Source organism: Protomyctophum parallelum (genome assembly GCF_964188405.1).
Source record: "Protomyctophum parallelum genome assembly, chromosome: 22".
NCBI classification, from domain to species: Eukaryota; Metazoa; Chordata; class Actinopteri; order Myctophiformes; family Myctophidae; genus Protomyctophum; species Protomyctophum parallelum.
In genome coordinates this window covers 29,882,787-29,909,995 of record NC_139714.1, presented here as the reverse complement: position 1 = coordinate 29,909,995, position 27,209 = coordinate 29,882,787, and the positions used below count along the sequence as shown (strand labels likewise).

The window sequence follows — 27,209 nt, the reverse complement described above, 5'->3', positions numbered from 1 at the left end:
TTGTCATCCTTTGGAATTCCTCTCCTGCAGTCCCTTTAAGATCAAGACGCTGCCAGCTCATGATGCCAGTAAGGTTCGCGCCAGCGGACCGGGCCTGAATGCATCTGGGGTGCCCGCCAGCCTTCCTGTTGAGTTCACCATCGATGCCAGAGATGCTGGCGAGGGTCTGCTCACAGTTCAAATACTGGTGAGTCAGAGCAGCTTCACAAACGGGGTATAGGCACGAAATGTTACGTCCAAATAAGGCACTGGAATTCTCAGTCCGGGGCTGGGTCCAATTCTCAGTCCGGGGCTGGGTCCAATACTAAACCTCATGTGCATTATATTATAGCGCACTATGGAAACCTAAGGGTGATTTATTCGTAGGTGCGTGCTGGTGTTGCACACTGAAAATATACATCTGTAATCCACGTAACTCGAGAACCATTCACCTCACCTGGCCTTGAGTCGGTCGGATAGACGGTTGTCCACAACCGTCACAAAAGGCTCTGGTCAGGCTCTGCCAGTGGACCTCATGAGCCTCAGCCAATTGATTGCCATGCAACCCCACACCTGCCATTTGATTACTTAACCAGTCCACTATTCAGTTAGTTTGCACACTCATCAGACACAGGCAGACAGACAGATACAGAGATCAGTACAGCATGGGCACAAAAGGGACACAGACAGACGGTTAAACGGGTGTTATGACAACAGGTATTGCATACTAGGTTCCCAACTTGCATCGTTCCCAAGTAGACCTAGTGATCTAGTGTAAAACAATATGTAAAAGTAAGGAGGAATATAACAATAATGAATAATAAACTTTATTTGTAGGCTATAGCACTTTTAAATACTGAGTTAAAGTGCATCAAACATAAAATGTAGGCTAAGGAAAAAATTTACAAAAGAAAAATCTAATAAAAGAGCATAAAAAGATAAGAACCAAACACAGACTGCAATTAGGAAGTAGTAAAAGCAAGTCTATGATTCAGTCAGGACAACTCATGAATCCTGGAATATATATTTATTGAATATAAAATGAGCAATATATTTTTTATGGTTTGGCGATGAATTGGATCTGCTTTTTAGGTACTCCGATTAAACGCATCAGTCCCAACCGTAGGAAGCAAGCAAGCAAGCAGGATGAGCAGTGCAAACTTCCAGTTTAAATAGCCGTTATGAAGCTGGAATGAGTGTGTGATTGGATGAGTGTATGAGAACTTGATGCTGAGGCGGCCCAATGAACTGCCGGCAGCAACTTCCTGACTGAACTTGCTTCATAAGTGTGTTTTACTAAATTATTTAAAAGAGAACACTGCATTTTCTAGCCTGGTCTCCTCAGGCAGGTCATTCCAAAGCCGAATGGTCCTTCTAGATTGGTGCTGTTTTTCGGAGAAACGTTGGAAAAACGTTGCTAAAAATCCGAAAAACGCTGCATTGCGCAGGGAACGACCAGACGGGTCGAGATCCTACCCGAGGATCTCGCATATGCATACTGTATTAAAAGGTCTGTGAAGCAGGAAGGGGCAAGTAATCAATAAAATATTTGAATAAATTCTATAACAAATAGGTAACCAATGAAGGGAGATTAAAATTGTTGTAATGTGCTCGTACACCTCTCTGCAGTCTTCTACTTTCTTTCCTAATTATTGCTTTGTTCTGCCGCCCTTGTTAACCCACTATGCACCAACTGTCCACATGGCTTCCTCTCCCACTCGTGTGGGTGTTTGTCTAACTGTCGCTGCAGGGTCCTGATGGCTGCGGACACGAGGCCTCTGTGTTTGTGAAGGACTGGGGCACGAGGGTGTGGGAGAGACATATAGTAAAGGGAACCATCCCCTTCCGTATTCTTAAGAAAGGCTCCGTAAGCCCCTACTCTCTCTCTCTTCTCCGGCCTCCCCCTTTTAACCTCCCGCTCTTCACATGCTGTCTGACGTCCCCCCCCCCCCCCCCCCATGCCACCGTGCTCCCTTCCTCCCTGCCATCCTTTGTCTGTATGCGCCTGGGTACTTTTTGATTCATTTCGAAAGCTAGTCGAATGTTAAAGTTGTTTTTCTCAGTTTCTAATCTCCTGTCGATTGGGTACTATGGTCTTTCCATTAGTAAAAAGTTTTTGGCGTTTTTGAGTCCGTAAATGTGTAATAGGTTTCTGAGGGGATTAGTCGCCTGGGTTGAAACTCCACTTTCACGCCGGGAGAGTGAAGTGAGCTCGGCCGACGTTCTTTTAAAACTTTGCACATCCAAACACCTGGAGGCCCCGGGGCAGAGAGGTGCAGGGTTTAGGGGCGTTTTGGATGTGGAAGTGCAAAGTCTCCCCTTTTTCATTTTGCAGAAGGCAGCAGCAGCAGCCCACAGCATACAGTGTTCCTCCCGTATCTCCCCTTCCCCTGACTGTCTCCCTGTGGACTGACTAATGTACAGTAGCCCTTCCAGAACTCCACTAACCGGAGTAGTGCTTCCTAAACTTTGGCACCATCGCCCCATCCTTTACACCCCCGTCACTGCATTGTACATCGCTGTGTGTGAAGGAGATGATGATGCTCAAATCAACAATTTATCGGAGAGACACACACACACACACGCACACACACACACACACACACACACACACACACACACACACACACACACACACACACACACACACACACACACACACACACACGTTAGCACACACTTTGACACGCAACTTATTCGTGTCCCTGTGCCTTCAGGATCCCGAGGGCAAGCCCAAGAAGGCTAACATCAGGGACAACAGGGACGGGACATACACGGTGTCCTATGTCCCCGACATGACGGGACGCTACACCATCACCATCAAGTACGGAGGAGACGAGATTCCCTACTCGCCCTACCGCATCCACGCCCTGCCGTCTGGGGATGCCAGCAAATGCCTGGTCACAGGTCAGGACCCACGTGCTGAATATGCTAGTATAGTGCAGTGCTTCTCAAACTCTTTCATGTCAAGGACGCCCAAATTGGCACTTGTTAGACCGCGGACACCCATTTGAAAAGATATGCCCATAAGAGAAGATTTTTTACAGTGCTAGCAGTGATCCCCCCCCCCCAGTTTGACATGCATTAGGCCATGGACCTCCATTTGTATTGTCAATGTTAATTTAACTCTGAGAGTGTTCCATTTGTACACTCTCAGAGGTACAGACCCATAAGGGTCCATTTGCTTCCAAACTATCATTTAGCTGGGACTTGGAACTCCCTCAAGGACCCCTGGGGGTCCGCGGACTCCACTTTGAGAACCACTGGTATAGTGTTGAAAACATGTATCCACATTATTCAGTCAAACTATTTCATTTTTCCCATATATATATATATACCGTATATATTATTTTAAATGATTACATTTTTATTTCCCTGCAGTATCTATTGGAGGACACGGATTGGGTGAGTGTCTTTTCTCTTTTTTTCTGTTTATTGCGCACTCTGTGAAAGACGATTGAACGCGCCGTTTGAGGTGGACGGACGGTGAACCTCGCGTCCTCATGTCGTCTGTCACCTCTGACAGGAACAGGCCTCGGCCCCACCATCCAGATTGGCGAGGAGACGGTCATCACCGTGGACGCCAAGGCCGCCGGCAAAGGGAAGGTCACGTGCAAGGTGTCCACCCCCGACGGCGCCGAGCTGGACGTGGACGTGGTGGAGAACGCCGACGGGACGTTCGACATCTACTACACGGCGCCAGAACCGGGGAAATACATCATCACCATCCGCTTTGGCGGCGAGCAGATCCCCAACAGCCCCTTCCACGTGGTGGTGAGTTGCGGTCACTGTCCTCAAAGCTTTTGCAGCTCGTTGCTTTTTTTTGTTTTGGATCCCGATCTGTGTGGAATGTTAACAAGTTAATTCGTGTTGTTTTTGTCCTCGTTGACATAAAGTGTCACATACATAAAACAATGTATGAGGCCTCACATGGATGTTTTCTGATACTGTTTATGTACACGTTTTAAGCAAAAGTGCACCAAGTGTATTATCAATCTAAATGACATACTGTAAGATATCGTCATTTTATGCCAATGAGCATCATAAAATGTCTCCAGTGTAGCGTTGATTGATAAAACGGGCTAAATGAGGCATTGCATCTCCAATTCCTCACAAAAGGGTAGATACAGTACAAGCAGTACAATCATGCAGTCTTGGAGCTTAAAATGACCTTTGACTGGACACTGAGGCTTTGTCATTACCTTGTTTTTCATCATTTTTGACTATGGGCTATAGCCCATACCGTACGGCATACTATAGCACGCTGTTTTTCATAATTTTTGAGGATTTGAAAAAAAAAAAAAGGGTTATAGCCCATCGTTTTTTGAAAATTTGAAAAAAATGTGTTAACCTCGTTTTTCATCATTTTCGACCATGGGCTATAGCCCCTACCGTACGGCATACTATAGCACGCCGTTTTTCATCATTTTTGAGGATTTGAAAAAAAACAACAACAAAAGAACATGGGTTATAGCCCATTGTTTTTTCATATTATTTAGATAGCTAGCTTGGTGTGTAACTCTTACTAAGACTACAGGACAACGTCATTTTGCTCGTGTACGTACAGTATGTGTGTGGTGGTGTTTATACAGTACCTTCCTTCCCCTTGCTAGGCCAGTGACACCATCCCTATAATAGAAGAGCCATGTGACAAACTACAGTTATCGCGGCCCTACTCTCCCTACGTGGGCTACCCTCCTCACTGGGTATACATAAAAAAACATCTCCACCACTCCAAACTGTCTCCTGCTCCATACTGTAACTTTTTACCTTTCACTGTACACGCATCACTTAATTGTAGTTTGCAGTCGCTATACCCTCATGCCCCGCCGAAGCTTCATAGTGTCAATGACGTGATACAGAAAAATGTACCTTTTTTTCCTTTCTCCAGCGTGATCGTTTCAGCTGCATGCATCGCTTTGTTTTCCGTCATCCTCTCTTGTCTATACGCTGATCTGTGATCTGTGACCATCGTCATCCCTCTGCTGTCCTGTATGCCGGGGGGCAAAGCCTGCTGCTCCACGGCTGCCATTCCTTTCTCCGCCCCTCCTTCAGGCTCCGACGCCACAATGTAAAATAATCCCCCCCCCCCCGCACCTTTCTCCATCTGTCCTTTCAGGCCACAGAGGAGCCCGTCACCCCCGGCGATGGGATGGAGCCCATGCTTCGCCCCTTCAGTCTGGTCATACCCTTCACTGTCCAGAAGGGAGAAATCACAGGTGAGATTAACCCATTCTGACCTGAGATCAGATTCTAAAAAAATGTCTTCTAAATGTCAGTCGTTATTCGATTTTTTTCAAAAACAGCAGACCTACAAGCTCGTAGCGCGCCGCTCGTAGCGCGCCACTCGGTGGCGCGCTGTGAGCTTGTAGATCTGCTGTTTTTCAATAGCTAACACCAAAAGGGGTTCCCGCCCAGAATGGGTTAAGACTCTGTTTGCTTGTTTGCTTGACGTGCCATCTCTGCTTTATTCGCGAAATCGGTGGAGAGCGATGCAGAAAAAAAAGAGACGAGGTGAGGTGAAGCTGAAACACTGCTATAATGTGGATTATAACTGACTACACAGGTGAAGTGCGCATGCCCTCTGGGAAGACGGCCCGGCCAAACATCACCGATAACAAGGATGGCACTGTCACGGTCAAGTACTCCCCTACCGAGAAAGGCCTGCACGAGATGGACATCAAATACGACGGCAACCACATCCCAGGTACTGTATGCCACATGCACGCACCAAGGAGGCAGGCAGGCACATCCACACTCGCTTGTGCATGCACGCACATACTGTACGCATAACTACCTATCAAAGTCTATCAATGCAATGTAGTCTATGTCAAAGATAACCATGCCAGTGTTGGATTGGATTGCATAGTATTTATTGTCCTTATGGGGCAATTTGTGTTAATAATAATAATAATAATAAAACTTTATGACCATTGAGAGCTTTATAGACAAGTAAAAGAGTTGCAGTAGTGAACACAATAAATCATACAAATAAACACATGAATAAGTTGTGTTGCAACAGTAGTCAACAAAATAAATCATAAAAACAAACACATAAATACACAAGTTGTGATGAGCTATTAAAAACATTAAAATTCCATCTGTCCTTCGTTAAAGTGTGTGTAACATAGCAACTATAGGCCTACAGCTTATTCAAAAACGAAACAGCCGAGGGAACAAATGATCTCAGATATCTGTTTGAATTGGCCCTTAAATGTGCCTCCTCCCTGATGGCATGGAGAGGGTGTTGAGGGTCCACCAGAAAGTTATTGCCAATGGTCTTTTGTCAGAAATGTAACAATCCTTCCCAGTTTGCCAAACAATCTATCAACATTGAAACCCCTCGACTTTTCTCAAGGAAAACATGTCTCTGGTTGTCCTTTTTGCAGATGTAGGCAGTCAGTGTTGTTGGCATCAAAAGCAATTTTGTCATCCAGAATGGTGCCAATATTGTCTTACTATTTCCACTAGCTATGCCATTAATAAAAGTCGGTGCCGTGACAGAAGGGTCAACTCAAAACCCCTTTCCTTTTGTAGTAAAGTGTTTGGGCGAAAGTCACCAAGCATGTCTTATGTATGAGACCTTAAGATGCAAGTACAGTATGAGACATAACATCATTTGCTGAAATTGGTATGCATGTGTAAAGCGTGTTGGTGCCTTGTTGTTGCTTCCAGGAAGTCCCCTCCAGTTCTATGTGGATGCCATTAACAGTGGTCACGTGACAGCCTATGGTCCTGGTCTGAGCCACGGCATGGTCAACAGACCTGCTGCCTTCACCATCGTTACCAAGGACGCCGGGGAAGGTAGGCATCATGAGATGAGACACATGGGCCCCACTCACTGAGCTGTTTATGCCCATTATGAATGTAAAGGAATTTACACAACTTCCCACGTTAGGTGCAACTTCCTCACGACAGCTCCTCGGAGGCAGACTTTTGTGGGACCAAAGCTTGCGTATATCATTAAATGCCTTAATCTTCATTCAAAATCAATTACTATAGTGCCAAACATCAAATGCCCAACATTTGTCAACACATATTTATAAAAATCACACTTGTGTGAAGTGAGGGGCGCTCTTATCATACATCATCGTTTCCAATTCCAATGTAGGAGTCGGCACAGTTCGTGCAAAGGACAGTTTCCCCTCAGTAATCAATAAAGCTCTGTTAAAAAAATTATCAGATATTGGCGGATTCCAACCTCCAACCTTTTACCTCAGCAAAAGTGAGTGAGCAACTGTTCAGTAGAAATGGCTTATACATTATGTAGACCCTTATGTCCAAGTTGTATTCGTTTTTGGTCGTAAGCTTGACCTTTGTAAATTAACTTCTTATTACTTTATTAACGTTCAGTGGATCCATCGCGTGAGTGACTCACTTGCCAACATAAGCTGATCTACATACAAGTTGACAACTTGATTACGTGTACGTATGCTCTCACGCAGAGTTCCCAGTTGCCTTTTATGGTTGTTAAATGGGCCGTAGATGATCTACACGGGAACGCGCTCGTGACTGTCAGCCAGGCAAACATTAGCTACAGACGTGATACACACATAGAGCCTGTACAGGTGAATCGCACGTGAGACTGTACTTTATTTAGGCACTTTTTTTTTTTTTTTTTTAAGATATTTTTTTTGCGGCTTACGCCTTTTATTGATTTTTGAAGGGACAGACAGTAGGCTGACAGGAAACGGGAGAGAGATGGGGGGATGACATGCAGTAAAGGCCGTGTCGGGTCCGGGAGTCGAACCCGCGGCACACTGCGACTGGATTACCAGTCCGGTGCCCAGACCGTTACGCTACGGCCTGGGCCTATTTAGGCACTATTTACGAACAGCTTGGTGAATCAGGCCCATTGATTTGCAAAGAGGTCATTGTAAGAGTCCTTACAATGACTATAGATTAGATTTGCCGTCTCATCCTTGCTGTGCTCTCCCTCCAGGCGGTCTGTCTCTGGCGGTGGAAGGGCCCTCCAAAGCAGAGATCAGCTGTAAAGACAACAAGGACGGGACGTGCACCGTGTCCTACCTGCCCACCGCTCCAGGAGACTACAACATCATAGTCAAGTTTGACGACAAGCACATCCCTGGCAGCCCCTTCACCGCCAAGATCACTGGTACTGTGTGTGTGTGTGTGTGTGTGTGCGTGCGTATGCGTGTGTGTGTGTGTGTGTGTGTGTGTGTGTGTGTGTGTGTGTGTGTGTGTGTGTGTGTGTGTGTGTGTGTGTGTGTGTGTGTGTGTGTGTGTGTGTGTGTGTGTGTGTGTGTGTGTGTGTGTGTGTGTGTGTGTGTGTGTGTGTGTGTGTGTGTGTGTGTGTGTGTGTGTGCGCGTGCGTGCGTGCTCGCTCTTGTGTTAGGTAGTCTAGGAAAATTGGCCTCAGATCCTGTGCAGCAGGGGCGTGGCCCAGTGCGTTGCGTTTCAAATGAAATGCGAATCAAAAGACAGGGGCGGGTTCCACATGGAGTGGGCGCTACATCGAAATAAGACGGAAGGGAAACAATTGCTCCTTGAGCGGTGGTGGCCTACTACAATTCAATTTGGAATTGGATTCCCTTCGGACTATTTTCATGGTATGCACAGTGCTTCAGACCGGAAAGGGGAGTGTCCGCTCAGATTCTGAGCGCAACGTACTTCCCTCACAGGGATACAGTCCTTTTTTCCCAGAAGTCTTTCTCGCCCGCCTAGTGGCGAAAAATAAAACTTCTGAGAACTCAGATTATGTGTTAGGAGAAATTGGATGCTGGGGAAAAAAAGAAATGTAGGCTAGTACTGTAGCCTACATTTCTTTTTTTCCCCAGCATCCAATTATAAGGAGACAACAGAGTGTGTTTAAACATACTATTACTATAGGCTATTAAGTAGCACTTAATTTATGAATTGAGTAATATGTCTAAATGTAATCTGAAGCTCCGGAGTAGAGGTTGTGGCGTAGGCTGTGGAGTAGAGTTGATGTGACAGGGCAGCCTATTCATACAGATTTGACCTCAGCTCGGCTGGCTCTGTGAAAGCAGTTTGAGCCAGAGTAAGGGACTTGCTAGCCTCGGTACCAGGCTTTAATTTTTGTTGGTGCAAAAATTGAAAGCCTGGAGGAACGCATTGGCCGCTCTGGTCTAAAAGTGGGAGTCAACCCTTCCGGGTGGGCGTCGCTCCAAATGATGTGACGTAGCGCTGCACTAGGGGGGAGAGGAGGGGCCGGGGGTGACGGACAGATCGATGAGATCCAATCAGGGCGTGCGCAAATCTGAGCCGCGACCCGCCCCTCTAGACCAGAAACCTAACACGTTAGCTCAGGCTAGGGACTTGCTGATAATAATAGCAGAGGTCTCCGAATAGCTGCTGCACGTGGTGGGTCTCCTTGTTGCTTGTGTGTATGGCTGTCTGTGTATGTGTGTGTATGGCTGTCTGTGTATGTATGTGTGTGACAGAGTCAATTTGTTTCAACCAGCAGATGTCGCTGTGGCATTAACGAATCCATCTCTTGCCTTTTTGTGTCGTTCTCGCTCATTTCTAGGTGACGACTCCATGAGGACGTCACAGCTCAACGTTGGCACGGCGACAGATGTGTCTCTGAAGATCACGGAAACGGACCTGAGCAGTCTTACCGCCACTATCAGGGCACCGTCCGGACATGAGGAGCCCTGCCTGCTCAAGAGGCTGCCAAATCGTCATATCGGTGAGCCACGTGGCATAAATGTGTATTTTACAAATGGACGAGCTTTTCTTTTTTCTTTTTTTTTTAAGATATTTTTTTTGCGGCTTACGCCTTTTATTGATTTTTTTAAGGGACAGATAGTAGGCTGACAGGAAACGGGAGAGAGATGGGGGGATGACATGCGGTAAAGGCCGTGTCGGGTTCGGGAGTCGAACCCGCGGCACACCGCGACTGGATCACCAGTCCGGTGCCCAGACCGTTACGCTACGGCCTGGGCCTGGACGAGCTTTTCTAGCTAGTTCGGAGAGTCATAGCATATTGGGGTGTAGGAGTGTCGGGGGGGGGGGGGGGGAGGTTCTGAGACCACCATAACGTAATTTTAAAGTTCTGTATCACCTAACTTGTATTGACCTTTAGTGTGTCCATGTTTCTGATGGGTTGCTCCTGTATCTCTTTTCCCGCAGGTATATCCTTCACTCCCAAGGAAGTGGGGGAACACGTGGTCAGCGTAAAAAAGAATGGCAAGCACGTGACCAACAGTCCCTTCAAAATCATGGTGGGACAGTCAGAGATTGGGGACGCCAGCAAGGTGAAGGTCTACGGACAGGGCCTGGTGGAGGGACACACGTTTGAGGTGGCCGAGTTCATTGTCGACACAAGAAACGCTGGTGAGCATTAAGTTCTGGGCCTATACAGTATAACTGCATATGATGGTTTTGAACTGCATATAGAAGAAGATCTGATTAAACCATCTATAAACTATGGCATCAACCTCAGACCACTTGGAATATTGGTTTTCACACTACACTATGTTTGTTCTGCCCTTTGAGGGTCTTGAGTGTGAAACTGTACATCAAGGCTAGAAACCCAAGGGGCAAGGATTTAAAATGACACAAGTACATGAGCTTTCGATACATACCATTTGTACGACCTAAGTTATTCACTTATTTTCCCCTATGCCACCCCTTTCTGTCCTCTCACCTCCAGGTTACGGTGGTCTGGGTTTGTCCATCGAGGGCCCCAGTAAAGTGGACATCAACTGTGAGGACGTGGAGGATGGGACATGTAAGGTCACCTACTGTCCCACCGAGCCTGGCAACTACATCATCAACATCAAGTTCGCTGACCAGCATGTCCCAGGTACATAGAGGATGGATGTGTCTCTTCCCTTCTCTCTCTCCCTCTTTCCTGTCCGACTTCACTGTAACTATCAATAAAGGCACAAAAGCCAAAATAAAAAGAACAAAAGAAGAGAAAGTATCCCATCTACAAGCTCACTCACAATGCATCGTGATACGACGCATTTGAGCTTGTAGATCTGCTATTTTCACAAAATATATACATTTGAAAACTTGTGAAATGGTACATTCTGAATTCTACTTTTGGTACTTTAAGTACAGTTTGATGCCAATACTATTGCAGGCCTACTTTTAATTTTGAGTACTGGACTTTTACTTTGTGACAGAGTATTTCTACATTGCTATATTAACCCATTCTGAACGGGAACCCATTTTGGTGTTAGCATCATGTCATGCTTTAGATATTGAAAAATAGCAGATCTACAAGCTCATAGCGCGCCACCGAGTGGCTCGCTACGAGCTTGTAGGTCTGCTATTTTTGAAAAATCAAAGAACGACTGTGACATTTTTAGAATCTGATCTCAGGTCAGAATGGGTTCATCAGACCAGTGTGTTTCCAGTGGGAAACCTCGTATGAATCTGATCTCAGGTCAGAATGGGTTAATACTTTTACTTTTGAGTACATTTTCTTCCACCACTGCTGACCTATCTGTCCTGACAGGAAGTCCGTTCACGGTGAAGGTGTACGGCGAAGGCAGAATGAAGGAGAGCATCACCCGGAAGAGACAGGCGCCCTCCATCGCCACCATCGGCAGCACCTGTGACCTCAACCTCAAAATACCAGGTGGGCCTAATTACCGCAGAAACGCAACCAGGCCGCACTCTCTGGCCATAGCAGCAACCCCACCCCCACAACGACTACGTCTCTCTGTCCTGTTGCCTCCCTACTGTGCTCGGTATGCTTTCTGTAGCACAGTGCTTCTCAACTGGTTTTGTATAGGTACTGAATATTGGGCCGTTACTATTCAGAGAATAATAAAAAGGCAACCTAGAGGTGCGCATATTCATGCCTCTTCAGCACCCTCTGGTGGACAAATCTGCAGACAGATATGCCATACATGGTAACAGACAAACAGACAGGGCTCATTACAATCATTTCGTCTCACTCTGGCTCAACCTCAACTAATACATCATGATTCCCTAAAGGTGATATTGGTAATAATTTCTACGTAGACAGAAAGTATCCCACAAAACATGTTTTGTTTTGTTTTTCTATTTTATTATAATTTGTCATCCCATGGTGGCCATTGTCCACGTTGCTTCTGTTTTCATTGGGTAAGATTTTAATCTCCCCCTATAACAGACACTTGGAGTTGTGTTGTGCAAACTATCTGACTTCTCTTGGGGAAATAAGGAACCTTAGTTATGCCACAGAGGTGTGTAGTGCAATATCTAGTGGTTGACTGTTGTCTATTCTATAGCACCTTTTAAATTTAGTTTTTTTTAGTCTAATCCTGGCAGAATACCTCACAAACTACTTTTCACTGGTTGAGAAACGCTGCTCTAGCATCTTAAACCCTCCTGTGCCTTCGTCAAAGCCCCTCTATATCCCTGTTTCCTTTCCTCTGCTCCTCCTCTTCCTCTTCCTCATCCCCCTCCTGCCCCGCTGTAGGCAACTGGTTTCAGATGGTTTCAGCTCAGGAGCGTCTGACGCGGACGTTCACGCGCAGCAGCCACACGTACACGCGCACAGAGCGCACAGAGATCAGAAATACCCGCGCGGGGGAGACCAAGAGGGAGGTGCGCGTGGAGGAGAGCACCCAGGTGGGGGGAGACCCGTTCAGGGACGTGTTCGGAGAGTTCCTGGGCAGAGAGAGCCTGACCGGCTTCAGTGGGATCCAATCTGGCAGACAGCCACAGCAAGAGGGTGTGTGTGTGTGTGTGTGTGTGTGTGTGTGTGTGTGTGTGTGTGTCCGTGTCCGATTATTATTATTTTTTGTCTTTCATCGTTTCTTTCAGATTCAACCTACAGGTCTTTAATTGTAATTATTACGTTTTTTGAGAACAGCACTTGGAGTCAGCTGCATGCAAATTATACTGAGGCTTGTTTGACCTACCTGGCTGTGACCTACCTAAATTTGACTTACCACAGTAGTCGCCAATATTTAGGGGTGGTTGGGAGGGTAGACAACTATTCTAAATGAAATCAGGTCAGTGTTAACAGACAGTCTAAATGCAGTTTCAGACGGGGAGCGAGTGACGCGCCCCAGTAATTCACTTTCAGTTAGAGGCGGGCGATTATTTGGGCGCGGCCCAGAGAAAATCTCTTGCGCGTGCTCGCGTGCAAGGGCTGGATGGTGGTCAGCTTTGTTTCCCCGCTACGCGGCTGAACATGAGACCACAGCGCGATCCCCGCTGATCCAAGCAAAAATGCCCGCGCCGATAGTCCCCCGTCTGAAACGGCCTTTATAATATAATACCAGGCTATAAGTCTGGTATAGAATTTAATGTATGCAACTCGCTCCAGGGGTTCTTAACTTCGTTACCTAATGTTTTGACTTTGTAACTTAAAGCAGCTACAGTATGATGTGTCATTAACCGTTCAGCACATGCTGAATGAGTGTATTTCCATGTGTCTGACTGTGAGTGTAAAATTCATTGAGCTCTACTAGGCCATTTGTAAAAAAAAAAAAAAAAACTTATTTCTCTCTTTTCTTCCTCTCCTCCTCTTCATCTTTTTCATTATCATCATCTACTACTTCCTTCACCTCTTACTCAATTCCCTCTCCGTCCCCATCATCCTCCTGTCTCCTTTTTCCACTTGTACCTCTCCTGTTATCCTCTCTTCTTCCCTGCTCTCCTTTTATTTCCTCCATGTTTTTTTTCTCCTTCCTGTCTCTCCTCTTGTCAGGTGAGTCAGGGACCAAGGAGATGACAGCCCAGGTGACCAGTCCCGGAGGGAAGACTGAGGACGCAGAGATCATCGAGGGAGAGGACAGTGCATACAGTGTCAGGTTCATCCCACAGGAGATGGGACCCCACACTGTCAACGTCAAATACCGGGGCCAGCACGTCCCTGGCAGCCCCTTCCAGTTTACCGTGGGGCCCCTCGGGGAGGGAGGGTCACACAAGGTCCGAGCCGGAGGCACGGGCCTGGAAAGGGGAGTGGCAGGGATACCAGGTACGTTGGCTGGCAATAGGACATGATATATAGCACTGTTTCCCAAACAGTGGGTCGGGAGTCGGGACACATTTGGGCCAATTATTTTCCCCTACATCAAAGAAACCAGCTCAGTGGCCTTGTGGTTAAAGTGTCCGCCCTGAGACTGGGAGGTTGGGGTTCGATCCCCGGCTGGGTTATACTAAAGACTAAATGACCCAATGTGTCCCCGCTTGGCACTCAGCATCAAGGGTTTGATTGGGGTAAGTCCCTGCAACATGAACATACTAGCGTCATGTCCAGGGGGTTCACTTGTACATCATTTCCAGGGGCGTGTACTTGTTGCGAACGCACTGAGCACTAACTATGAGACCCTGCAGATCATGTCTGTGTGTCTGTCTGTGTGTCTGTCTGTCCCGCTGTGACACCACCCGCCCGCCACCAGAGGGCGCAGCTGTAACACACACACACACACACACACAGTAGAAAACTTAAAAGAATTACTAACTAAAAAGAAAAAAAAAAGTACGTAATTTATTCTAATTGTTGTTATTGCAATTTACGAGCTGCGTTCGCTTCCCGCGTTTGCGCGTCTTACTTGTACATTAAGCTGCCTGAGTCACACTACAGAAACAGGAGATAGGCTCCTGCCTTATGTGGATCGGCTTACTTTTTTTTTTACATACAAATAATTAAAATGTGCGCTTGTAGATCAGCTATTTTCAATAGTATAGGGTCACGGGCAAACGTCTAATCTCGACCTGAAATGTTTGGGAACCACTGATATATATATACTGTAGTATATATGAATTGCCTATTTACCAGTGTTCTCCATGTCAGCATCGCAAGCTGCTCAAATAGTAAGGGCATTTTATCAGGTATTTGACCAATCTGGAACTAAATCGTTACCAAGAAATGTCTTCACCAATGTGTTTCTAAAGGTGTCTAATAATATGTACTAAAAGATTGAAATTCAACTCCCAGGAATTCTTTGTTATTAGCATAATATGTGACGTGACCATACCCTTAACTCATCCAGTGCCACCAGCTGGATACCAGTTTTGTCCCTCGTTGCCACCGAAGCCCATTATAAATAAAAGAAAGTGTTATGGGTATGGTCACATATTATGCTAATAACTCAAATTTCCCCCGGGAGTTGAATTTCAATATTTTAGTACATGTTATTAGACACCTTTAGAAACACATTGGTGAAGACATTTCTTGGTAACGATTTAGTTCCAGATTGGTCAAATACCTGATAAAATGCCCTTACTATTTGATATATTGGTGAAGAAATTTCCCAGATTTTCATAGATGTCTCTTACTAAAACGTGTACTGAGGTGCACCACTAGAGGGTAATGTGACTTCTGTTTGATGTGTTGCAGCTGAGTTCAGTATCTGGACCAGGGAGGCGGGTGCTGGCGGTCTGTCCATTGCTGTAGAGGGGCCCAGCAAGGCTGAGATCACCTTTGAAGACAGGAAGGATGGGTCATGTGGAGTCGCCTACGTGGTCCAAGAACCTGGTGAGAGAATTATGTAGTGTGTGTGTGTGTGTGTCAATCAGAGAGTCACAAGTTCTCACGTCACAGGATGTTCTGACAGGGTCATCATTTAAATAAAATAATATTGTGTCATTCAATATACAGTATTGGCTTGTTATTGTTTATTATTATGTATAACTTCAGATCAGTAACATATTGGATTGTACATTCATTCACTTTTAACCCATTCTGACCGGGCACCCATTTTGGTGTTGGCATCATGTTATGCTTTAGCTATTTAAAAATAGCAGATCTACAAGCTCATATCGCGCCACCGAGTGGCGCGATACGAGCTTGTAGGTCTGCTATTTTTGAACGACTGACATTTTTTAGAATCTGATCTCAGGTCAGAATGGGTTCATTAGACCAGTGTGTGTCCGGCGGAAACCTCGTATGAATCTGATCTCAGGTCAGAATGGGTTAACAGACGTTATAGTCCTTATACTCTAAGAAGTATCAGATAGTATTTCCCATCTTTAGTGGAAACAGCAAGTGTGGCTTTGTGCCTGGCTGTTGGCTAATGCTTCCTCATCCTGCAGGTGACTATGAAGTTTCGATTAAGTTCAATGACGAGCACATCCCGGATTCTCCCTTCATCGTACCCATTGCCACCCTATCGGATGACGCTCGCCGACTAACGGTGACCAGCCTGCAGGTGAGAGTGCACGGTCTTCCACTTATAGAGAGTATGCACGTGACAACATCATCATACCTGGAAGTTATGCGTGAACACCTTCTGAGTGGCAAAAAAACGACTTTGGCCTTGACAGCCCATACATTCAAACAGAGAAGTCTGATCTGATTAAACGGGGTTAAGCAGACTTTGCCACTCACTTTATCCACCCACTATTCTCTAACCCATTAGTTCTCAACCTTTCAGCCCCCCACCCTGAGTTGAGGCATTGCATTTTGTTTGAGTCGGTTCCACAGATAAGAATTGTGAAACATTTGACCAATGGTTGACCATTTTGTTTGTTGCTTACTTTTGACACAATGACATCTTTATTTCAGGGTTTTTAAAAGGTCACTTTAGAAATGTGCAGATACCCTGTACACACCACATCCTGTATGTTGGGTTGTTTACTGTTGAGTGAGAAAACACCAAACACAACCCAAAATCATTTGGGGACTTCCCTGGGTGTCCAGACCCACATGTTGAGAACCTCTGCCCTAACCCATAACCCATACCTTAAGTAAACTTCTATCACGACTACTATAACCCAGTTCCAAGCCTAACACTAAACCTGAGCCCTAACTCACAAAAATAGCAGTGAGGACTGCTTTTATAGAACCAGTTGAGTAGCTGAGGTCACAGCTGTATGAATAGGCTGCTCTCTCACATCAACTAGAAACCCTCTCCATATTTACAGCCTCTACATTATAAAGTCGTCATTTTGTTTAGCTGCAAATAGATTTATTCGTTTTGGCCGGTGACTTAGAAACCTATATGTGGGGAGTATTTTTGTTTAGGCGTGTATTCTGGGCTTGGCATAACTCGCTCTAGCTCATCCTTCATCAGACTACTTATAGCTCTGTCTATCTGACCTTTGAGCTTTTGGGTTGAGAGTCTGAGAGAGCCAGACTAATTTCATCCCTTTACTAGGTAATACTATACCGTTTACACCCTGTTTCCTTTTATCTCATGTACAACCAGCCCACTTCCCACTTAAAGCAGGTACTGTAGCTAACACCTTCTGGGGGGATGATAAGGCAAGATAAAACAATAACAAAACAACAAAATAAATGGAATGGATCCTGAGGGGGAAATTGGGTGGTTCATTACTGCATAGAACAGTAGAACGTAGATAAGAGTACAGCAACAGAAAGTACACACGCCAAACTAAAAGAGAAGATATTACCGTCAGACTCGTCAGTCTTCTCACAATGCTGTTTCTTTCTTCCCTCAGGAGATGGGTCTGAAGGTCGGTCAGGAGGCTTCTTTTGCAGTGCAGCTCAATGGAGCCAGAGGCCTGATTGATGCCAAGGTTCACACCCCATCTGGGGCTATCGAGGAATGCTACATCACCGAGTTGGACAGCGGTAAGACAGAACATGTTGAAAAGATGACCAGATCTTTGTACCTTTATGAAGAGATCATTTAGTTTAACACATGAATTAGTAATTATGTCAGTGTCAGAAATGGTCATACCATGATTATGATTATTCTTGATTATTCCAAACAGACAAGCATGCCATCAGGTTTATCCCAAGGGAGAATGGTGTCCACTCAATCGACGTTCGCTTCAACGGCAGCCATATCCCTGGCAGCCCCTTCAAGATCCGTGTGGGAGAGCCAGGGCAAGTGGGAGACCCTGGTATGGTGTCTGCATTTGGACCAGGCCTAGAAGGAGGATCCACAGGTAAGCAGTCAGTCATAGTGCATTCTGCAGGGATATTATGCTGGGTAGTGGGTACAAGGAGTTGTACAGTAGAGCTGTCAAGATGTACTGTATATGTGCAACACCCAGGATTCGAGCCAACATCTTAACCGCTACCTCCCTGTATGCTTTTAGGTCATCAGCCACTACTGCTACGTATGTTAATTTGTTGTTGTTGAATTTGAACTCTATTTATATATTAAATAGAGTGCATGAGAAATGTCTAAGAAGCACTGGGTTCTTTAGGCAGGTCGTCCCAGGTCGAGGAGCCCAGCAAACTCACATGCCCACCGTAGTTTTCGCAGCGTAACAGTTCCTTCCTCTTTCTATCATTTCTACTTTACCAGGTGTTGCAGCAGATTTCAATGTGAACACCTGTAATGCTGGCTCGGGAGCTCTGTCTGTTACCATCGACGGACCGTCTAAGGTTAAGATGGACTGCCAGGAGTGTTCTGAGGGCTACAAAGTCACCTATACACCCATGGCCCCAGGGAGCTACCTCATCTCCATCAAGTACGGAGGACCCCAGCACATCGTAGGCAGCCCCTTCAAGGCCAAAGTCTCAGGTGTGTAACCCGAAACCTCAAACTAGACCTTCGTGAGAAGTGTCTGCAACACCAGTGACACTCGTGGCACAATTACTCATAATATTGCCTGAATTCTGACTGCTGAGGCCAAAGCGTGACCATGTCACATCACCATAACCTAGACTAAAACCATCATTTATTGAATGTTTTCCAGCGAGTGAAAATGTTTCCTGAAATTGTAAAAATACACAAGAGTAAAGATTCAGATTCACTGTGTTCCTCGTACTCTGTCTTTCTCTATCTAATTATTTGACAGACACCTGCAGTACTAGTCCACTGGCTTTTTGAGTTTATGGTTAACACATTGAGTACGCCGACTGCCTTCAAAATATAGGCTATAGAATACCGGAGGTGTCTGATCGCTTTTACTTTGAAAGCCATGAACCGGAAACACTTTCCTAAAAAAGTTGACTTTACAAAGTGACCTCAACATCCCCGATCATCTTAATATATTGTTTTACGCTCCAAAAAGCGTTCATATTTTGCGGGAGAGACGGATGAGGAGCAGAAAATAAGCGCCAGCATATCGCTCTATTCATCACCACGGAGAGCGCCCTGGATTAGGAGCTACGAGTCATTCTTTCCGTCTCGCTAACGTGGGAGTCAATAATAAGCTAATAGTTGCACTGAGCGTTAGCATACGGCAAGCGAAAAGCGAAATGCCAAAAAAATAAATAGGAAAAATTCTGAATATTAATATCTCGCCCCGCATCGCTGGGATGTCGCTAGGACGTCCTCAGACGTCCTTAGAACTCTACGTTCGGTATCCTATGACGTTCTCAGGCGTCCTACGTGCTGTAAGTGTTAAGTTAGATCACAGCTAAGCATGGGATTTCTCTCATTTCATCTTGCAGACTTACTTCTTGCCAAACTTTATACTCAACTAGCTTTTCTCTCAACTGTTTTCTCCACTCTCAACTTTCTCTTTTCTCTTCAGGGGCTCGTCTCTCCGGTGGCCACAGTTTGCACGAGACGTCATCTGTCCTAGTGGAAACGGTCACGAAATCGTCCACAATGGGTGGGGCCTTTGGCTCCTTGCCGAAGTTCTCCTCTGACGCCAGTAAAGTCATCTCCAGGGGTGCCGGCCTATCGAAAGCCTTTGTTGGTCAGAAGAACACTTTCACGGTAGACTGCAGCAATGCAGGTGAGGGACAGCAACGCGCCTCTCAAAAGGCCAGATGTACAGATCTACTTAACCCATTCTGAACGGGCACCCATTTTGGTGTTAGCATCATGTCATGCTTTAGCTATTGAAAAATAGCAGATCTACAAGCTCATATCGCGCCACCGAGTGGCGCGATACGAGCTTGTAGGTCTGCTATTTTTGAAAAATCGAAGACACTTTTAGAATCTGATCTCAGGTCAGAATGGGTTAATAATGAAACTGTCAGGATGTAATAGACATTTTTAGAATCTGATCTCAGGTCAGAATGGGTTAAGCACACATGCACATGCAAGCACTGATGGTTGACTATGCTGTCCTTCCTCTTGCAGGTACCAACATGTTAATGGTCGGCGTCCATGGACCTAAGACTCCCTGTGAAGAGGTGTACGTCAAACACATGGGCAACAGGATGTACAATGTCACATACACCGTCAAAGAGCAGGGCAACTACATCCTCATCGTCAAATGGGGAGATGAGAATGTTCCCGGAAGTCCCTTCACTGTCACTGTCCCTTAAAATCACCACTACTGCCCCCGTTGTCCAACGCCTCTGCTGTATCCTAGAAAGGACCTGTCTGGACAAACTTAACCTTCCCCTGATGCACTAAAGATGCAAAGACTGTTCCGCCTGTCAGTGGAGGACGGAGATGTCTACTCAACGCCAGATGTCTCTTTCATGTCCTGCTCCTTCACTGTTTGTGACACAACACACTTGCAGCCCACAGCAGTTGTATGTCAAATGGCAATCAGGAGCACTAGGCCGCACCATACGTTATAGAATGTATCACACGGATATAATTATGAAATGTAATGAATGTCTAACTCTGAGCCCAGACGTCATTGTCGGTTCCCCTCAGATCGTCTTTTTCTGTTATAATGTCCCCCATATGTTTACTGTTCCAAGCTGAGACTGTAAGAAGAGGACAGTTTGACACTTCAAAGACTTTCTGGCTCACTTTTACTGTGGCCACTGTCTCTCCAAATCAATACCACAATGCTGCAGGAGGCCCCCGTGCTGGCCACTGAGCAGCTCAAGCTGTGCTGTGACAAAAACTCTACTGCTTTTGAATCTTTCTTTTTATTTTATTTATTCAGACCTTTTCTTTGTTTTCTTTGACAGAAAATTGTCTTATTGTTCTTGTTAAGGAAAGGAGTTCAGTCGATCTCACAGCTCCTTCCATACAGTGCCATCTCTTCCCCTGGAGATGTGATTGGCTGAGATTTTTTACTAAATGGAGAACGTGCGGTGTAGCAATCAATCAGTTTTAATGTGTGAATGTTGAGAAAACCACAGAATTACAGAGTGACTTTTATAGTGATTTTATATGTATGAAAATGGATGAAACCAAGAAATTGTGAATTGTTTGATATATTAACCTTCTCATTGGTAAGATTGTGCAGGCATAATAAAGGTTTTATCTGCTAACTTGCCATTAAAAACCACTATCGTAAATCTGGCATTGTCTTAGCTTAATGCCTTATGTCTGAATGAAAAATGAATTACGTCTGTGTACAACTCTCACACTGGTGCCAAGTATTTCCCTTTGTACGAGATGACTTAGACATTCTGATGCAAGGACCTTCAAGGTTTGTTGTGACTCTGGGTTGCATTAACACTGGGCATTGAGTGATGTGGCCATCAATATTTAGTGGAACCACAAGATTAAAAATATTGAGTCAAATTAGATCTTTGAAATAGATACTACTGCTGCTGAAAGAGTGTCTTGTGGAGAAGGTGGCCTCTGCAGACCTGGAGCACGATGATCTACAAGAGTATAGGTTCAAACCCGATTCAAATCTTTACTTGCCAAAATCTGCCATTGATTTGACCCCCATTCTGAATTTCTCATATTTAAGGGAGGGAAAATCACAGCAATCCATCTTTAAATTTATGTGAACCGTTTTCTGTCTCCCCTCCTCATAGTCCATCTCTGCGTTAATAACAATTTGAGTGAGATTCGGGGTAAAGCCACCCACCCTTACTTATGGGTGTCCATCGACACAGGCACACACAATCTCTCATCTCTTTCTCTCTCTTTCTCTGTGTGTGTGTGTGTGTGTGTGTGTGTGTGTGGCTCCCTCCAGCATTAGGAGACGTAGCGGTATCGTTATGTAAATTGGCTGTTAAGCACATGAACCCTAATGTGCATGTCGTACAAATTCTGTAAAGGCAAACATTCTGTGAAAATAGCAAGAGATTTGGTGTATAGGGAAAAAGGGGCCAAGTAGCAGACCCCAAATAGCCTATATTAAAAGACGTCCATGCACGTTGTAACTGGCTGCTCTCCCACTGTCAAACTGCACTGGCAGTGTTTGTCGTTTGTACAAGGTATTCCTGTACTTCTCATTATGTGGACATAAATAAACATTTCAAATGTGTGTGTGTGTGTGTGTGTGTGTGTGTGTGTGTGTGTGTGTGTGTGTGTGTGTGTGTGTGTGTGTGTGTGTGTGTGTGTGTGTGTGACAGTGTGAGCGTGAGTGTGTGAGAGAGATAATATTGCCAGTGGGAGATATTCAGTTCAATCAGTCATGAATGGAGTTGGCACTGCTTCGGTGCTTCTGACTTTCACCTCATCCATCAGTGGTAGTGCAGGATTATCTATGAAATGCCAAGAACCTCAGGCCATGGCATGCCCCATGGGGAAGTCACAATATATTAAGCCACTCTTAAACTAAGATGTTGCTCATAGCCTATATTCTGAAATCAAGGCTAAGCACCAACATCCACACACAAATATATCCTAGGCCTATCTGATATTAACTTCATATTCTAACTGAGCTAAATATTTGTAAAGAAACCTTTACCTTAGCCAAATCCCTTTGGACATGCCTTTGTAAATCTTTGCCCCCTCACTGCTTTCTTTCATCACATTAGCCCTGGAGATACTAGATGCAGCCTCTAGATGGCAACAGAGCATTAGGAAAGACATTCTGAGGCAGTCGATAGCATTCATAATATATTCATTATAGGCTATAATGTTAAACTAACGGGTACATATCAGATATTTCCTACTTGGGAACATAATGTGCTAGGAATGCAAGCTTAAATTAGCTTTCTTTTTTCTTTGTCTTTCTTTTTTTGCAATGCATGCTATATAGGCCTTGAAAAATGAAAGCACAAGGACGCTTTTTTAGTTGCAGAGGTATCAGGATGGAAAAGAACAGTGAGACATGGACAAGACATGTTTTCTGGTTAGGAATGCACTGACTTATTTCCTCTTCCCTCTATGTTTCTTTCTGTCTATTGAGCATTTTGTCCACAAATTGGAAATCAGTCTAAATGTGTGAAACAGAAACATGAAGAAGAACCATGACAGCAACAACCATTCAAATGTAAATCTTCAGATGCTACAGTACAAAACATTACCTGGGAATCTACTGGCTCAAAGTGTAATCCATGGACCCTCTGGGTTCCTTGAGGGGGTTCCAAATGGACCCTCACAAGTTTGTAAGGGTCCATTGGGTTCCACTCAGTTATGGGGGTCTTTTGAGAACCACTGCAACAACTAATGAAGAGCTCAGGGGAATCACAAAATAAGAAAAAATTAACTCAAATAAAAAAACACAAAACAGGGCTGGATTGGACACACCTGGAGGGAATACACCACTAATATGACCAGACAGGCCTTAACCTGGAACCCACAGGGGAAAGAAAGGGGGAGTGGCTCAGGAACTGTCAAGGCGGAAGTCAAGGAAAAGAAGGTCTCTCTCTCTCTCTCTCTCAGTCTCTCTCTCTGTCTCTGTCTCTGTCTCTCTCTCTCTCATTTGGAGTCCTATAGCTAGGCTGTAATGTCCTATATGTGCAAACAAAACCGAGCTGTTTCAATCAATTGATTGATTTTGAGCTTTCAATATGACTTCAATGAAAATAATTTTACATCACCCCATATGGTGCAGAGAAAATGGCTACGCTTCATTCTGTCCATCTCTCTCTTTGTCTGTTTCTTTCTTTTAACATTCTTTGTCATCCCCCTCCCTCTCAGTAAACTATGAACTATCAGTACATTAGGGGTTACCATGTACAGAAGGAGTGTGTGTGTGTGTGTGTGTGTGTGTGTGTGTGTGTGTGTGTGTGTGTGTGTGTGTGTGTGTCCTAATGTGCATGTCGTACAAATTCTGTAAAGGCAAACATTCTGTGAAAATAGCAAGAGATTTGGTGTATAGGGAAAAAGTTGCCAAGTAGCAGACCCCAAATAGCCTATATTAAAAGACCGGTAATAAATAAATAAAATGTAGGAAAAGAAAATGGCATTTTTACTCGAGTCGTATTTGGGAAACAGTGGTTATACTCTATTGTACGTTAAGTAATCGAATCCTACCATATTCTCCCCATCATTCATCATCCTGCCCTACCTCTTCCTCCCACTCTTCATCACTTCATCAACCTCGTCAGTTAACTCTGGGTCTGTCCATGTAGGGCTGGAGAACCCCAGATGCACATTACACACATCATGCTGTTCCTTTTCTTGCAGTCCTTCATGTCAGTCCTACATGCTGTATCACTCTTTGAACAACCCGCTGTCTCCCAAGCCGAACGTTCTGTGGTGACCTTTGAAATATGCCCTCTTTTCTAACACGGTTTGTCCTTTACATTCTGTCCTTGGACTTTCACTGTACCTGCCTTGTCTTAACCATGTGATTTTGTAAGTGTTTCCACCTGTGTCCTCTACTCCAGCCTATCCCATTGTTGATTGTCAGTTGAGTTCACATGTGCACTGTTATCCTGTGTCTATTTGTTGTGTTCTTGTGTCTGTTCGTAGTGCCCTGAATCCCTGTAGAGTGAGTCTGTCCTGTGTGTGTTTTCTGAAAGTCCTGTTATTGCCTGCCTTCGTTTGCCCTTATATGGAAGATCCTCTGTTTTGTTAATGAAACACTAAGTTAACTGGTTCTGCCTCCCGTCGCCTGCTTTTGGGTCCTCCTCCGTTCGTGACACATTCCACCCTTTTTCGAATGCCATCAATGCATTGAAACCGAGGGACAAAATAAAGTTTAATCAGAGTATTGAATGCCTGACCTACCAAGATCTCAGTAGGCTGCATAATGTGCGCTTGATCACGGCTACATTCTTAATCCACATTCTCATGACGCCTTTGGACCTTCTCTAGACCAGCTAGCCTGGATGAGCACAGAGAGAGAGGGGAGAGGCGGAGAGAAAGAGAGAAAGAGAAGTCTGCATGAGGATTGGAGGTGTCTATAGTCAGCATACAAAGTGCTATCAAGTGGCCTTGGCAAATCTTTCTGCAGGTGTACTGCTGAACCAATAGATTCACAGTAAGTCGACAGGAAAGGGGGAGAGAGATGGGGGGAAGACACGCAGCAAAGTTCATCAGTATCGGGACTTGAACCTTGGGTTACCAGGCAGCCTAGGTGTCTGGACCGCTAGGCCAGCCCAGGCCCCCATGTGCATCTTCTGAATGCAGTAGGAACACATGCTGATGTAGACTATAGAGCTGTGTTTCTTAAACCTTTCAGGCTGTGACCTCCCCCCCCCCCCCCCCCACCCTGAGTTCATCGGGAATTCTAGTTAGTTTGACTCGGTCCCACAGATAAATACTGTATTGTGAAAATAGCAGATATACAAGTTCACAACGCCTCAGGCATTGTGAGCTTGTACATCGGCTATTTTCACGAATCTTGCCTCTTATATAATTTGACAATTTCGCCGATGTTTGACCACTTTTTATAGTATAGTAACAAGTTGTTGGATTTTTTTTTGTATTAAAAAGGTCTTGAAAGTCCTTAAATTGTCACTTCACTGTAAGCCCCCCCCCCCAGGTGGAGAACCACTGGACTAGAGGATGGGTACATCACTGGGTCAGTAGTGCGCGGGTCAGTACATGGAGAGGGAAACAGCCCGGAGGAACATATTTGCTCAAATGCATGTCTGTGCTAGAAAGTGAATTATTAAAATGATTGAATCGCTTGCCTACCAGCTCTGTGCCCAGAGGATTTCCTCTCCTCACCCTCGCCACTGCCCGGCCTTTCTCCACTTCCTCCCACACGCATATACTACAGCAGGCATGGGGAATAGCAGCTGTGCACATTGTTAGAAGGTGTCAGGACTCTGTTAATCTGTGTCTGGCTCCTGGCCAGACTGCTAGCTTAGGCTTTGTCTTTAGCCAGACTTGGAGAAAGGCCAGTAGTACCATCAGGAACAAGTTGATTCACATTATGCTAATAGCTTTTCACCATGTAGTTCGTTATGTATTAGCAACTGTGTTCTGAGGGGCTGTAACGCCCCTGAGATGACTACATTGACGCGATAAATATTTTGCCTGCGAGAGGTCGAGTAACTGTGCGAGTTAATGCATATAAAGGCGAGAAAAAACTAACATTAGGAATGTTGATCGGCACAAAGTAAAAAAACTAAAAGATTGACCAGGAGAAATAATATGAAGTAACAATAGCATTGAAATGTCAGCTGAAGATCTCACTCTGATATGCCATACAGTCAGGCTTTTAATCTGTTTTTAATAAAGTGTTGCTTCTCTCTCCTACAACCGAAACAGACAATGATCGGAAGGAGAGAGGGGATGACGGGGGACGACTCACTTTGAGTGGCAGCGTGCTGTGCCTCCATCCAATATGGCGGCCTCCATAAAATACATGTCGCCATAGATAATAAAAACCTAGATTCCTCATTGGCCACTGCAGTTCATTGGAGCGACCGTATCGCACTGTGGAAGTGCAGAAGGCATGCTGCGTCGCTGCCACTCAAGTGACTACAGACTAATTCAATTCAAAGGAGCTTTATTGGCATGTGAAAACAAGCGTTTACATTGTCTTGATTGGCCTAGCGAACGTCCCCTTCAAGCTTCTGCGTGTGTCACCGAAGCTTGCCCCCTCTCGAGATACCGACGCCCCAGAGTCGAAGGAGGTGTCTACCTTGTCTATGCAAGTTGCTCCAATAAACTGCAGCAGCAAATCTAGGTTTTTATATCTGTGGGGTGGGAGGCAACAAATTGAAGGAGGACGACAAGAAGAAATGTGGCATGACCGTGTCAGCATACTCCCACAGCGTTGGCAGAGTCTGTCTGTCTCACTATAGTTGATTATCAGATGAGTCAGGGACTGAGGTGAGGGATCAGTGGATTTCTATTAAGGTACATCCATCACATTTCACAAACATTGAAGGTCTTATGGTGGACTACAATGGTGCTTTGGTACTGTGCATCAAAAGAACAAAATTCACGTACATTTAATATAGACTATAGATCTTTAACTTGGCTTTCACTTTGTTTTCAGTGTCACAGTTAAGAAAATGGTTTTGCCCAATTTTGCCCAAATCAGTGGTTGCAGGTGTGTTTCCTGGCAAACCTATTTAAAGCCTTGAACCCATTTTGATGGTTTGATGATTCAGAGCACAGTTAACGGTGAGTCTGATTGTGATGCGTTTGTTAGTGTTTTCTTGAGGGCAAAGAACCTGTAGCTTGCTGTTTCCATTTGTCCATACACGACCCAGCAAGCGTGCACTCTTGTGGGCACGTACAGCACAATCAGTTGGCCTGTGTGGTCACCTTCTCCCCCCCCCCCTCTCTCTGTCTCTCTGTCTCTCTCAGCTTCGTCCATCATCCCACCCCACTACTGTCTTGGCTGCCAATAATCCAGAAATGTCACATTTTTCTCATACTTGAGACAGCTGGGGTTACTTGAGACTGAGAGTGAGA

At 45.2% G+C, this 27,209-nt stretch overlaps 1 protein-coding gene across 10 annotated transcripts in view; it reads left to right on the top strand.

Annotated features, from left to right (window-relative positions):
• Positions 1-21,000, top strand: part of flncb (filamin C, gamma b (actin binding protein 280)) — a 73,992-nt gene extending 52,992 nt beyond the window's left edge. For 2 of the 10 annotated variants that reach the window (XM_083758189.1, XM_083758185.1), the window contains 22 exons: positions 31-187; positions 2,697-2,886; positions 3,361-3,384; positions 3,512-3,753; positions 4,593-4,685; positions 5,099-5,198; positions 5,546-5,686; positions 6,655-6,783; positions 7,922-8,095; positions 9,491-9,652; positions 10,096-10,299; positions 10,619-10,771; positions 11,432-11,554; positions 12,383-12,637; positions 13,622-13,891; positions 15,257-15,394; positions 15,952-16,067; positions 17,320-17,452; positions 17,596-17,772; positions 18,138-18,356; positions 19,315-19,521; positions 19,872-21,000. In XM_083758189.1, the coding sequence (XP_083614315.1) occupies positions 31-187; positions 2,697-2,886; positions 3,361-3,384; positions 3,512-3,753; positions 4,593-4,685; positions 5,099-5,198; positions 5,546-5,686; positions 6,655-6,783; positions 7,922-8,095; positions 9,491-9,652; positions 10,096-10,299; positions 10,619-10,771; positions 11,432-11,554; positions 12,383-12,637; positions 13,622-13,891; positions 15,257-15,394; positions 15,952-16,067; positions 17,320-17,452; positions 17,596-17,772; positions 18,138-18,356; positions 19,315-19,521; positions 19,872-20,059 (3,595 nt within the window). In that variant the 3' untranslated portion in view covers positions 20,060-21,000. Of the gene's footprint in view, positions 1-30; positions 188-2,696; positions 2,887-3,360; positions 3,385-3,505; positions 3,754-4,592; positions 4,686-5,098; positions 5,199-5,545; positions 5,687-6,654; positions 6,784-7,921; positions 8,096-9,490; positions 9,653-10,095; positions 10,300-10,618; positions 10,772-11,431; positions 11,555-12,382; positions 12,638-13,621; positions 13,892-15,256; positions 15,395-15,951; positions 16,068-17,319; positions 17,453-17,595; positions 17,773-18,137; positions 18,357-19,314; positions 19,522-19,871 lie in introns of all 10 variants that reach the window. The other 8 variants (XM_083758188.1, XM_083758183.1, XM_083758191.1 and 5 more) reach the window with 4 other exon arrangements.
• The last annotated feature ends 6,209 nt before the right edge of the window (positions 21,001-27,209 follow it).